At 38.0% G+C, this 14,795-nt stretch overlaps 1 protein-coding gene across 3 annotated transcripts in view; it reads right to left on the reverse strand.

Annotated features, from left to right (window-relative positions):
- Positions 1-6: 6 nt before the first annotated feature.
- The window catches only part of LOC116840620 (transcriptional activator protein Pur-beta), a 33,334-nt gene continuing 18,545 nt past the window's right edge, over positions 7-14,795 (reverse strand). The window contains exons 3-8 of one of the 3 annotated variants that reach the window (XM_032807530.1): positions 13,939-14,057; positions 13,536-13,638; positions 13,138-13,268; positions 12,649-12,876; positions 11,577-11,753; positions 7-499 (exon numbers count right to left, since the gene is read on the reverse strand). In XM_032807530.1, coding sequence (XP_032663421.1) covers positions 266-499; positions 11,577-11,753; positions 12,649-12,876; positions 13,138-13,268; positions 13,536-13,638; positions 13,939-14,057 — 992 coding nt within the window. In that variant the 3' untranslated portion in view covers positions 7-265. Of the gene's footprint in view, positions 500-3,602; positions 11,754-12,648; positions 12,877-13,137; positions 13,269-13,535; positions 13,639-13,938; positions 14,058-14,795 lie in introns of those variants that run through there. The other 2 variants (XM_032807540.1, XM_032807551.1) reach the window with 2 other exon arrangements.

Genomic DNA, 14,795 nt, shown 5'->3' on the forward strand with positions numbered 1-14,795 from the left:
ACTTAAAAAAAAAAACAAGAAAAATAACGCCTTTCCGTAACCATGCACGCACGTATGGCGCGAGAAAATGAACGCCCTTGCATATGAAACGAACAGAAAACGTTTTTGCGGCATGGACTTTCAACAGAAACCATCCCAACGATCGTATGTACCGTTTTGCTAAATTAAGATAAACACAATGCGCGCTATATAAAATTCCAATCGGTACGGCTGCGAAGAATTACACCATAAGATTAAAGCTTATTATTATATAGTCAGATTCTTCCTAAGACTCCATTCTCTCGGACACCGTGCTTTTGCTGGCGATCACAGCGGAGCAGGACAAGGAGGTGGGTGCGACGGCAGCAGGGGTGGAAATGGATTTGACAGGATCGACGGAGTATGGTTTCGTTTGGCGTGGTAAGGACCTTCGTCTCTTCGGGAATTCGTGCTGCTGCTGTTGACCACTCTGACGTTTCTCCGTTTTGCCGTTGCCGTTGATGGACTTTGGCCACGCGACCTGTCGAAGCCCAATGCGTCAATGCGGATTATGTTATTATTGAGGATACGATTTCAACAAAAAATCGACGTTGAATAAATCGCGATGTAGTACGTAATTATTTGATTCGTTAAGCCTACTGGTCCTTCGTCGCAGAAATCTTGATTGATGACATCAGAAGTGAGAAAATACTCAGATAGACATATTTCGGTATATTATTTGTTTAGTGATTAACACAAGTACGCAAAGTGCATCTTCGTACAACAAGAATTCTTTTTCAGTATAGGTTTAGGATAGAGCGTATATTACAAACTAATATCTTGAAATGTACTATTTAAAAAAATCTCAAAAGATGCAAGATATCAAGAGGAGCATGAAATAATAATATTAACATGATAATGAAATATTTCTTTCAAGATTATTTCAAGACCAATTTTGATTTTTTAAATATAATTATATAATTTTCTCTAAATAAATCGATTCCTCAAGTCATTCTAAATATAAAAGTACTGCAGTAAGATAACAAGTGTGTGAATACTTTCTGACAATACCTATAAAAAATTTTTTTACAATAAAAAAAGGTATTTTTTATTTATATTTATGTCAATTTACAGCACTTAACTTACCATTAAACTTTTATTCGAACAATTTTTTTCTATCTCCTTTAATTTAAGAGTAATACACGAAAAAGTAGAATCGTCCTTTTTACTTTAAGAGTGTAAATCATACCTTTAAATAACGATAGGATACAAATGGAATATACCGTTATTCATATATCGATTTACTCTATATACTCACAAAAGAATATCAAAATTAAAGAGTTCGGGTTCGCGGTGTTTCCTTGTGAGATATTTCATATTTTGTGCTTATATTTCTTTCAACATAAAAAATTAAATATTTTATAAAGTATTCACTTTTCCATGATATCATCTTAATACTTTTGTACGTCGAATGACGAGTGGAATTAATTGTTGTGAAGAAAATGAAGGAGTACTTAAAAAAGTTTTCATTATAGATGCATCGGTGCACCAATATACAAATATTAATATCATCAATTAACAAAAATAAGTATATGTTAAGCATATTGTGCTTGGCAAATTTACAATAGCATCACAAAACATAAAATATTAAATGTTCCATATCTATGCATGCTATGTTCAATATCTGTCTATCTTAGTGCACGCTAAAATTGTTTGCAAAAAATACGTTAAAATAAAGAAATATACCCATAAGGTGACACTTGTAATCACAATCGGACACATCTGTAAAATAATTCGAGCACTTTCCTTTTCGCAATCCACAATTAATAAATTATCGTAAAATTAACATAACGTGTAATCAATCCTTTTAGTCTATGTTTTTCTATGATTCTATAATTTTACGATTTTGTATTGATTTTTAAAGTAAAAAGAAATTGCTCGAAAATTATTTTACAGATCTGCTTGACTAATTGCAAGTGTCATTTTGTAAACATATTTTATTCCAACATATTTTTAGCATGCTTTCTCGCTTCTGATGCTGTGAATCAATCCAGATAGCACAAAATATTTTATGAATATTCTTATAAAATACGAATTTAATTCTTTTAATTCCAGAATATTCGAATCGGATATTCTATGAATATACGTACAATATTGTAGACACGGAGATTCGTATATTTATAATAGAATAGTTCTTAGAACATTCGTAAGATTTATCTACTATGCATATGCAATGCATTCTTGTAACTGAAAAATTTTCCAGTCCACAAGATCACCACAACACAGCACAAGATCTCCCAGGAGATGTCCTGGGAACGTTCTTAGGACGTAAGGATGTTCTCAGAACGTCTTTAGGATGTCCTGTGGAGATTTATGCTGTTTGAGAAATATTCCAAATAGTATTACGCATTTATAGCTTAATAAAGAAACATATCTATGAAAATGAAATACTAAAGTTTTTTCTTCATAATTCACAAAAGCAACATTAATGTGATTAATTTACATTTTGTAAATATTCTGTGAATATTGTAAATATTCATAAAACACTTACAGTTGTGTAATTCGAATATTCTATGAATATATTGTGAACATATAATAGTATTTTTAGAGAGAGAGTACATTCATAAAATGTACTAAATTTCATTACAATATATAAATTCATTACACATTCTTTACGAACATTACACTAGTGTTCGTAAAAAATATTTACAGATCAATTACGGAATATTTCTGTGCTATCTAAGAAGATGGCCGCAGCGAGGAAAAATAGGAGCCTTGACGGAAACAACGTTTTTGAACTTCCAACAAATAACTTAAATAATCAATAAAGAGAATAAATAAAGGCGAGCGAATGAAAAGAGAAATTGAATCAAAAGCAAGTAGAAATGGAGTACACAGAGAGTTGTAAAGTCGCGCGAGAACTGAAATAAAATTGAGAATAAAAAATCGGAAAAAGGATGAGTCCACGGAATTCACGGATTGTCGCGCGAAACGCAAAGATCCAGACGAGGACGTAGTTTGAAGCTCCGGATTCGGAAATCCAGATCGTGGGTCATCATGAACAACCCGATTGATGTAACTCTTTTGATTTAATCGTTCTGTCAAAGATTTCCAATTTAGCTTGTCGTAACAAAAGTAGATGAAATTCTCACGCAGTCCGCTGTTACACATTGCGTGCGAAGCATCGCCCGCGGCTTAAAGCGTAACATTGGTACATCTCGTCGTATCGTGCTTCTCATACGACGAAAGGACAACGTTCTTGCCTCCCTGACGTCCTTTCGCGATGACGCGGCCGTTGCAGGGGTCGCGCGACTCGAAACAACTTATTTTTATGCGCCGTAATTGAAGAAAGGGTTTGGGGGTGAGTGCCGAAGAGCTTTCTCTCCCTCTCTCTCTCTCTCTCTCTCTCTCTCTCTCTTCCACTGCGCTTTTTTTCTATACATTTCCGGCCAATTCTAATAAGGGGTGGATGGTGTGCTTGGAGGGTGTTGGGATAGGTGGATTCTTCCCCGCTCGCTTCTTCATTCGATGAGAGTGTCCGGGTGAAAGCATAGACAGTAGAAATGTTATAAAATGAAATGCTCTGTTACCTTGTAAAACGTGTTACATTTAACATCGAGGCGATGAGAATCTTGATTTCTGTATTTTTTTTTCTTTTTGTTCGAATGTGTGAGCCGTAATAGTAATTGTATCTAGTTTCTTTTTTTTTGGTTTCTATCTTACTTTTTCTTCTCCTTTCGGTTTTTCACGTCGAGCACACAATGTCGAATAGATGAACAACAAATTTTTTTTCTGCGCGATTGTTAATGTTGCTACCATTTCATTTCCTGTTATTTTCTTTTTTTTGGATTTTCTCTCTGTTCTTTCTCCCGTTCGGTTTTACCTTTTTTGTGTATCTGTTTTTTTTTTAAGCGCCTTTCAACCGTTACAACAATACATATATACACGATCACACGCGGTATACGCACAGGGAGGGGGTATGCGTGTGCGCGCGTAAAAATGGCTTGCTCTTTTAGTAACTACGTTTATCTTTGCAGCGCGGGCGAAAGGTCGTGGCTGGGTTCCAAAGGCGTGCGCGTTCGTCGCATTTTTTTAAATCGCGCGGACACTTTGCCGCGCGATACTTCGCGTCAAGAAGACCGGAATCCCGCGGATCTCCCGGCGCCTCTCAGAGGAGTCTTCGTCTCGAGTCCTCGAATTCACGGATTACTTAGGAAACACTCAGAGAACCGCGAGTCCTCGTATCTCGGGATCCAGCAGGATCTTTACCACGATAACACATAATATTCTACGAATATCCTTATGAAATATGTATGTTCTTAACATTACAATATCCGAATCGGATATTCTATGAATGTATCTACAATATTGTATGTGCAGTTAGAGATTTGCGTATCTTCACAATAGAAAAGAACATTGGTCAGATTTATTTAGTGCAATGCATTCATGTAAATGAAAAGTTTTCCAAATGTTCCAAAATTCTATGTATTTGTTATAATAATGAAACATATCTATGAAATGAGATACTTAAATTATTCTTTTATAATTGCAACAGCAAAATTAATGATTAATCCTTTAAGGTCCAGGCATCAATCCCCTTCGAATACACTTTTTTTTTCATAGAATAATTTCAAAAGACGTTACTGATAAAGAGTTTTGTGATCCGAATAAAATTAACCGTCGAGAAGTACGATCTCCTGAATATGTACATAATTATATCTTTTAAGTCATACATGTCTGCACATGTATACCCTCCCAGCTACAGAATTTAATATATTATTACCATAATAATGAACATAAAAGCGTTAACTTTGTACTTTAAAATGACAAAAAGTTGAGAAAATAAAATTTGTTTTTTCTCGTTTTTTCATGAAAAATTACATAATTTCGAACATCAACGATTCTTCTCTAAACACAATCGCTATATTGATTTCTTCAGCGGGAAAATCAGTGTTTCACGTTTTGGAACGAAGATCCAAGATAGATCAATAGTATCATATCGACAGAATCATCACTTTGCCAATATAAAGAATTTGAAGAAGATTCAAAGTAAGTGTGTACATAATCATGTACACTGGGCCTTAAAGGATTAACCTACATTTTGTAAATGTATGCACATTCACACACATACAACATTTATAGTTACGTCATTCAAATACACTATGAACGTACTATGAACATATGAGTGTTTTAGTACATTCATAGAATGTATAAATATTTGTAATACTCATAAAACATTCATCGAATATTCCTGTGCTATCCGGGTAGAATCCTAAAATTCGCAATCTCGAGACGTGTCGGGTTCCGAGACGATCAAAACTCAGTTGGGATCCACGAGTCCCGTGATCTCGCGATTCTTCGGGATCCTCGAATCTTGGAATGTATCCTTAGAAGATATCCTCGAATTCTAGGATCCTCGTTCACGGTGTCTCGAGATTCAAGAAATCTGGAATCCTATGATCCGTGGATATCGAGATTTTGCAAATCCCGAGACGCTCGGATCTCTGTTGATAGATGGGACACACTGGGACCTCCGATCTTCCGGGATCCTGCGATCCTTCGATCAACGAAAGGAGTTTTGGATATTTTCTCGGATGTTGGGTTCCAAGGAATTCTCAGGTCTTCTCAGGACGTCCTTAGGATGCGCAAAGCTAACATTCCTCGTGCTTATCCCCGGTTTGTCGTGCCAGTGGACCGATCTTTCGCCCCGACTCCGGCGGGTTGTTCTCTTGCGTTCTTTAGTAGTTAATAATATGGAAATATTACAAACTATGTGTGGCGGAAAGAACGTTTATCCGAAGAAACAATTGGTACGAATTTGCGCCCGACAAAATCATCCTCGAGCTTTTGTAACATTTCGCGACAGAACTCGGCTCGATAAGTATTTATATAACAATTAATATTAATGCTGATATATCGATCCTCGAGGGATGAGAGTAACGCTCAAGAGTTGCGCGCACTGTTCAACGTTCTCTTCAAGCGTCGGAAAGTCACGGCGTCGTCAGACGACGTCCGTCTGCCATCGAGGACGATGCACCGCGAATGCATATTACGTCGCGAATTCACGCCGAAGTGGCTCTGCGTTCTGGTCGGCGATAACCGGAAGCTTCATCACGCCGCACCGTAAACCGCAAGATATTTACATGAAAGCTTCGTCACGACCGCGATGTGAGAAATATCTCACGCGGCATCATAGCCGTATAAATTTGGCGATGCTTTGACGTACGTGCGCGCGCACACACACACACACACACACACACACATATATACTTTTTCACTCCCACACATACATACGCATTCACATCGCTACAATAGATTCTTAATTACAATCGAGTGTCACACACGATACGAAAAAAAAGGATATCTGCGCTGTGCGTTGGGAGGATGAAAAACGTTGATATTTGCAACAGACTGTTATCTTTAATAAATCAAACGACATACAAAGGCCAATCGCAATTAAATCTCACTTATTTTCTGCAATAACAAACTCGAAAAAAATTTTTTTTTTTCGTTACGCTACTGATGATATAATGTGATAACTCGGTCAGAGCGCGCGTGATTCTCGCGACGATTACTTCGCGTGACATTAAACGCATAATTGTTCGGCAGCGCATCGTCCTCGCGATCGGTGTGTGTTTCATTTTATTTATTTTATTTATTTATCTTTTTTTCTCTCCTCTTATATCTCTCATTTTCATCTCCCCCGCCCTACAAAAAAGAAAGTAGCTCGCTCGCTTCGATTGTCGAGCGTATACACGCACACAAATTATAGCATTCACGCACGCATGCACACACGCGAGAGCGCGCCAGGAGGAGGTAAAAGAAAACGCACCGCGCCGAAGGTGACGATTAATATAGCTTTGCTCGTGAATTCGACGTGCGATCCGCTAGACCGCGAACCTAATAAGTAATTAGTCTAATCTAAACACCGTCGATCAAAGTTCCGTTGGCGCCGGTCGATCTCTCGAGTCACTCTCTCTTTTTAGCTCACTCTCTTTCTTCTCGACTCGCATGATGTTCTCGGCCATCATCATCTCTGCATTATCCGTCACTCATTTCATTTCTCTTTCTCTCTCTCTCTCTCTCTCTCTGTCCCTTCTTTCTTTCTTTCTACGAAACCGTACTTCACCATCGACTCTACGCCAGACCTGAGTGGGCCGATTGCTAAAACGGAGTCTACGGTAGAAGGGAAGAGTGTGAAACTTAAGTAAACGCGAGGAGAGAGAGGGTATGCGGTAGGATTTTGCCCGTGGTATGAGGGAAACAAGATACGGGGATAAAAAAAGAAAAAAGAAGCCACTGAATTCGCAAACTCGACCGATCTTGTCACAGCATAGCATACGCTATAGTAAAGGAAAAAAGAAAATCAGCCCGCTCGAGGCCGGTCTCGTTATTAGTGGTCAGTACACAACTAGTAGCGCTCCGATGATAAATGATACTAATAGTTAATGATAGCGGTAATAAGAAGAATAATCGTAATAGTAAGAATAATGACAATATAATCGTAATAATAATAATATTAATAATAATGATAAGAATAATCGCAGCGAGACAGCAGGATTTTCATACAGTGGCGAAGCTGTTGTGGTCTCCCTCCTCCCTTTCTCTCTACAAGTCACAACGTCGTGCAGCGGAGAAGAATCACAGTCGCGACGAGGAGAGCACGCATCGCGTATACAGAGTGCACATCGTGGATGCATTTCCTCGTTCTGACGGTGCGACACATCTGACGTCGCTACACGCAGTTGTCGCACAACGTTCACGTATGAAAATCCTACGTGACAATAATAGCGCGTGACAATGAATAACAGTATGCGGCGTAATAACTCCACCGTATAATATAAAAACACAGGTATGGGACTCCGGCACCCCCGTTGTTTTTTTTTCCTTTTTTTTCTTTCTTTCCTCACGTAGACATTACTTTTTAACACTTAGCAAAAAGGTCCGCCGATCACCAACTGCGCAACGTTTGTTTTGCAACACAACAAAACGAAACATCATCATTTTTTTTTAGCTATTCTCTAACAGCCACCTTCTCCACTACGTACTTATGAAAAAAGAAAAAGACAAAGAAAGGAATATTCGATAGACAACTAATTTTTTGATGGTCATATAAACTGCATTAATCCGTGTGTTGTGTGTGGCGATAGTATTATTATTTTTATTTTTGTGTTGCTTTACTTCGATAGTACTTTTCTCTCACTAGACACGATTCAACATATAGAAAGTTTATCGTTATTATTTAATAATTATTATTTTATCATTTATAATTATTATCTTAAAGCTGTCTAAAGACTCGCTGCGTGGCAGGAGCGTCGTGGTTTTTTTTCTTTCATTCACATTATATTACTTTGCTTACTCTTACGTGTCAGACGGTATCTCTTCAATTTTTTTTTGTTTCTTTATATCTGTCTCTCTCCTTCTTTCTCGCTCTGCGTTTTGTTTTTAGTTAGTTTTAGGTACGTTTGTAGTCGTTTTCGCCTTTTAATAACGTGTGTTTGTATGTGTTTTTTTTTTTGCACGCGCTGTTGCGCGAATGCATTAGTAACACAGTGTTTCTTCTTTCCCTCCCTTTCTCTCCCTTTCTCTCTCGCTCTCTCTTTCTCCCTCTAGTCACCATAGATGTACGTGTGTGTGTGTATTTATATCTTAAATATCTACTACTTGTGGATGCTTTGTGATTTGTAATTTGTATAGATCACAATGTCATACCATCTGCCTAGCCAGTGAACGATTTTTCTATGCCTCTCCTCTATGCCGTTTTCCGTCGCAATGCAACGCTTGGTTTTTGAACAATATACAATGCTTGTGCACAGATCGCGGATTTTACCGATCCCCTTTGAACTCAATAAAAAGTTCGACGGTGAACGAGTGAACGCGTTAAGTGTAAAAGTGTTGTAAATACGTTCGTCAAGGATCTGTCCGGGTACTTATTAGTTGCTTCTACATACACGATACACACATATACACACATATATATGTATATATATGTGTGTGTATGTATATCCGTTTAGTGCGTTACAAAGACGATAGAACAAGGACTAAGTATATTTAAATCGAAGGGGATCGGAGTTCTAGTCTCAATGTTCCACCCACTCGTGCGTACTTGAATTGGTAATCGTGATTTATATTTTACATTTTATATTGTAATCATTGAGACTTCTACGTGCTAAGTGAATTCAGATCAGCCGAAATTGTCGTTTCTTTTTTAAAAGAAAAAAATTTTTAAAGGAAAAAAAAACATCTTGTTCAAAATAAATGATATAGTAAATTTGTCTCGCTTATAGCAAATAAATAAAATTTCAATCAATATTCCCAGAATACAGATGCGTCAATTACGCATACTTGATTATAAACAGAATTATTAAATAGAATGCGTCTATGGCGTTTCTCTGATAGAGCGCATCGTCCGTATTCGCACCGTTCGTATTCGCACCAGTGCGAAATACGAGTGGGTCTTACGTCGGTTTATCGTCTCGATCGGAAGAAACGCGAGAAGAAAAGAATAGATATTTTGTCATTGATGATATTAGCACAGCGTTGCAGAATCGAAGCGTATTAAGGTCTCCTTTCCCTGCGACCGAGAGATGGAAACTCGATCGCGTGATTTTCCACTTCTATATATTCTCCAGTCGACCGTCTCGAAATGCGTTATCTCTCGCCTTCACTCTGCCATACGTTCTGTCTCATCATCTTTCTTCCTGTGTCCGACGGGCGGGGCCTAAGCGACTGCAGGAGCCAGCAACAACGGCGCGTCTCAATTCGATTAAGGATCGCGCCGTTGCCGGGACTTTTGCGCAGTAGCCTGGGTCCGCGGACATTGGCATTTCGTTACAATTATACAGTTATATAGATTCTATATAAATACCTATTATGCATTCGTATAATACATACCTAATATGCAATTGTGTTAAACTCGGCCATCGCTCGAACTTACGTAATCTATTACATTACACGTGCACACCGTCCCCTTGTACCGTTCGCCCCTCGTGATGGAATATGTCTTTCATGGTGGAATATATCTTCATGCGTGTCGCGCGTGTATTCTGTGGGTTTTCGATGTGGAGTGTCGCGTCGGAATTGTCAGTGTTTTGCATTTTGGTATAGTGTATTGATGTATCAGATGTTTTGTGTGCTTCCATCCTTTATTTACTGTCTGTATACGTGTGTGTGTGTGTGTGTGTTATGCGTTCCGTGAAAGCGTGTATTTGGTATACACGCCTTCTTATGAATGATTGCATGCGCACCTTTCGTACGAATCGATGAAACAGAAGAACAGTAACATAATTAACTTTGTATAATATACATATATCAATATGTATATATATATTTATATATATATATTAATATGGTTTTTTTCGTACTCTCTCTCTTTCTCTCGGGTAGCATTTTTTTCTCCCATTCTCTCTCTCTTTCACCTATGTTATATATTATCTCGTAATATTATTTTAATAGAGACGTCGTTCAGTTTGTTTCTTTTTTTTTACGTCGTACGTAAAATACGTAATACGTACTTGCCTATGTAGACACGAGATAGATCTTTCTTATTTCTTACTTGTTTTTTTTCTTTCTCGCGACGAAACCCACACGCCTTTTCCTTCCTACTTCGTCATGATATAATCGTTAATATAACAACTATTTATATTTATAAATTCTGAACGATCAAATTCAATTGTAACGTGATCCACACTACAGTCCATTTCCCGTTCGAAAGTTCTCATTCGTTCAATGCGCACGTGACAAGTAAATGATGAAATTACATGTACTCCGAGTGTCTCTCTCCTCTGAGAATTTAGTAATTTAAAACAAGAAAATCAGGAAACGGAACAAACGAAACGTGCGTCTAAAAGAAGCCAGGAAATGAACGGTAGTACTCATAACGTTAATCGATGGCAACTTGTGTTCGCCTAAAAAGACATCGCGCGGTAATTATTACTCTCTATCTCGTCGTTGCGTGTTATCTTTTTCTTCTTTTTTTTTCTTCTTTTTATCTATTCTGTGTTAGTCGCACGAGCGGCAGTGACTCGTTTTCCCTTCGCACACACACACACCATCTATCCCTCGATTCATTCCTTCCACCTTCCGTCTTCCTAGTTTTCGCGAGACGCGCCGACAATCACGTTCTTAACCACGTATACCGTCGCGCATCCGTTTCACGTTGTTTGTTTTTTTCCATCGTTTCATTCTTTTTATCATTATCAAATCTGTGGCTATACGAATATACTCAACAATCGGCTGATACTCTGCGATATAATGGCCGTGTTTCAGGCGTGTTTTGGTGTTCGCGCTTGACGGCGAATGTGACGATGATGGTGTGTCGTCGATGACGGTGACGGTGACGGTGGTATCGATATCGGCGACGGTGACAGTGATGGTGTCGATGACAATGACGATGATCATGCTGATGATGACCATGCCGATGCCGTAGCCGAGTAATGATGACGATGACGATGGCATAGACTCTGACAAGTTCCTTTACTTCGCTTAATGACTTGAAAACGAGTTACGAGTTATAATTTCCCAATGTTCGAGTTAAGTTAAAGCCTTTTTCACTTGATTAGGGGAGAGTCTAAATTTGGATTGGGGTTAGGCTGCGTGCTCGTGGATGGCGATGGTACCTGTGCCACCACTGAACCCTTCCCCTCGGACAATACGTTCCCACCGCCGGCGGTGGAGCTGCTAATGCCGCTGGCACCGGCTTCCTTCATCTTCTCACAATAATCTGCGAAGATATCACGGAAACGCGCCCAGGACTTCTCCGGTACGGTGATGGCTGTCCTGAAGTTTGTTTTCACCTGTAAAAATACGCTTTATTTATATCGTCTGCCATATTAATCATGTCCGTTAACCTTCCGTTGACTCGCGTGCGCTTTTTGAAACTCAAGATAGAATTGCAAGTCATCTGAGAAATAACATTTGTTTATTTTATAGAGACTACGTTTTAAATAAAATTTTCCTGTCTGCTACTTTTAGAATTTGTGTAAACATTAAAATAAAAGACATTTAATGAAATATTTTATTATTTATGTAAAAAACATATGTAAAAAACATGTTAAACATACAATATTTTTAAAAACCAATAAAACTGTTCTTTTTAGCTGAACTGTCTGAACTGGTGCACACTGCTGCAATAAATTAGAGTGAGACAAATATATTTTGTTTTATTTTAACTTACTGCACAAGTTTAGACAGTTCAGCTAAAAAGAATATATCTAATGTGTATGTGTATCACACTCTTTTAAAATCGCATCATAATTTTTTAAAATAAATTTTACAAAACAATGAAGAAAATAAAAATTATTAGCATTTTTATTCAAATAAAAACATAAAGTTTAATGTAAAAATTAGCTAGATAGCAACATTTGAAATATATCAATTATCGCAATGTATCTGTCAATGTGTTTTTTATTTCCTACAGTTTTAATGTTGATGCTACGGAAGGCAAAAAAGACACGTGTTTTTTCTAATTTCTACTCTATGTTGCACTAAAGGAAATTTGAGCTCACAGTTGTACCTCACAGATGCGCGCGAGTAACGGAAAGTTAACGTGAACGGAGGGTTTTTTGATTATAGATAATTCAGATGATTAAAGATTGACATCGACAATAACGATTGACATCGGAATAAGCAATAACGAGAGAAGATATTCTAGAAAAGCTGAAGAAAAATGAAGGTAAGCAAATAACGTACCTCAGAAATTCTCATGTAGATGCCACGATTGTTTTGGCCGATATCAAAATAGAAATTTTTGCTGTCCACGCGCATATAACGGCCTTCCGGCAGGTCGCCTTTGAAGCCACCGTCGTCTGTCCCGAATTCTTCGAGAAGGTCCGTTAACGCGTCGCGAAATTCTATCATGCCTTGCGCCGGTATCGCAATCTGTGTCCTGGGACCTCCCCGTGTTATCGTCTGCGACACCTGAAAAAATTCAACGTACGTTACTAGAGGCATATTTTCCCGTCTTGATTCGCTGTACCGTTTGCATCTACAAATGTCGCGAGAATCGTTAAATTGGACTTTTTTCCATACAATCCTTTCTTCATCGTCGGCTCTAGAAAAGCCTTCTACACTCGTCTTTGTCACCCTTTGAAAAGGCCACCACCTCTCGAGATGAGAACCGAGAGACTTGATCCTTCTTATGACTTAGCGTAGAAAGTAAGTACATTGGCTGGTACATACAGGGTGACTCACCCGCAGGAAACGGCCGCGAGAATTCTCCTTGAGGTCCAAGTAATACCGCCTATTATCCTTCACCATCATCTCTGACTTGAGTTTTCCGTCATCTGGCACGTTTTCCGGATTTGGTGGACCTGATTATCCGGTATCATACAAACGGTTAATATTAATTGATGATAATGAGTCGAATATTTCTCTTCATCAGGATAGAGACAACTTCAATAATTGACTATTATTATAGTGGATAACAGTAAATTTTACATCATGTTACAAAATATATTGACGTTTCCTCCAATAAAATCTAAACATTGAAATATCAACGTTTTGCATGTATTAATTATCAATATAACCGTATTTGACACAGTTGCCTCATTTCGAATTAATAGGGATTAATAATGTACCTAGAGATGCGTAAAAGTCGCTAAATGTCGATAAATGGTCCCGAAATTCGGATGCTGTACTAAGTGCCAGGTAGATTTGGCTTCTCCTTCCATCCGCTCCAATCTGCAAATACACATTAAATAAAAATGCAAATTACTGTACTGCAAATGAGTTTGAGTAATGTATCAATAGAGAGAATATCTTGAAAATCTGTTATCGCACGCGATTGTACAATTTTTCATATATAATGAGATAATACATTAGTAAGAAATTTATCTACAAGTGTCATCTTAATTAACAGGCTTTATATATATTTCTTTCGCTTTATTATTAATTATTGCTATTAAAAACGTTCTTTGTATGGGGTCTGAGGGTACCCTCGTGGTACCTGTTGAGTATAAAATTAGAAAGACAAGTAAATACCTCGGCGACTTTGATAAACCTCCCACGCCTGTTTTGTTTTACATCAAGGTAGAATCTTTTGCTTTGAATTTGCAACATTTTCGTCGCCAACTCCTGCTCGCTCTGCTGGCCTTGCTGACCTACAACACAAACGAGAAGACAGTTCATTAATAACGATTTCTCCTATACAGTGGCTCGATGTTACACATCGTCCGGTTATGCAAAACAGTCGATTTGACGAGGACAGATTAATGAACATCTCGTTTATTTCGCAATTTACAATCGCTTTAATCACGATATATGTTTTAATCTTAACATAATGTTTGATTAAATGTGAAAGTATATTCTGCCGAATACGAAAAATGTTTTCGTTATGTGATATTTTGTTAACTCACATTAATGTTATTAGGGTGTCATCAAATGACAACCACCATATCTGCTGCAAATAATGCTCAACTATATATCGAGACATACACATTAATATTAGGAAATAATACAAAAAATTAATAAAAGAAAATTTATTAACACCAACAAAAGTGAGAATTGACCAAAAAGTGCCTTCGTTGTAATTAGTTGAAAAATTTGAGCTACTTTCGAGGGTTAAAAAATCGAAGAGACATTGTTAGCTGTCCGCTACACAGGCCTACAATATTTCTCGCTTGGCTTCCTAATACCGCTCAATTATCCTCGCTCTGATTTCACGAAAGTGAGCGCCGCGAGGGCGCAGAGAAGGGACCGAAAGGGGACACCACGAGCCGACGGTGGAGTCGGTAAAGAGGTGACCCAGTGTTTATTGGGTCACCACTCCACGCTCGGCTCTCTCTCTCTCTCTCTCTCTCTCTCTCTCTCTCTCTCTCTCTCTCTCTCTCTCAATTTTT

The sequence above is a fragment of the Odontomachus brunneus genome, unplaced genomic scaffold, assembly GCF_010583005.1.
Source record: "Odontomachus brunneus isolate Ranch 3 - 2012 unplaced genomic scaffold, Obru_v1 Obru_scaffold_001, whole genome shotgun sequence".
Classification (NCBI taxonomy): Eukaryota; Metazoa; Arthropoda; class Insecta; order Hymenoptera; family Formicidae; genus Odontomachus; species Odontomachus brunneus.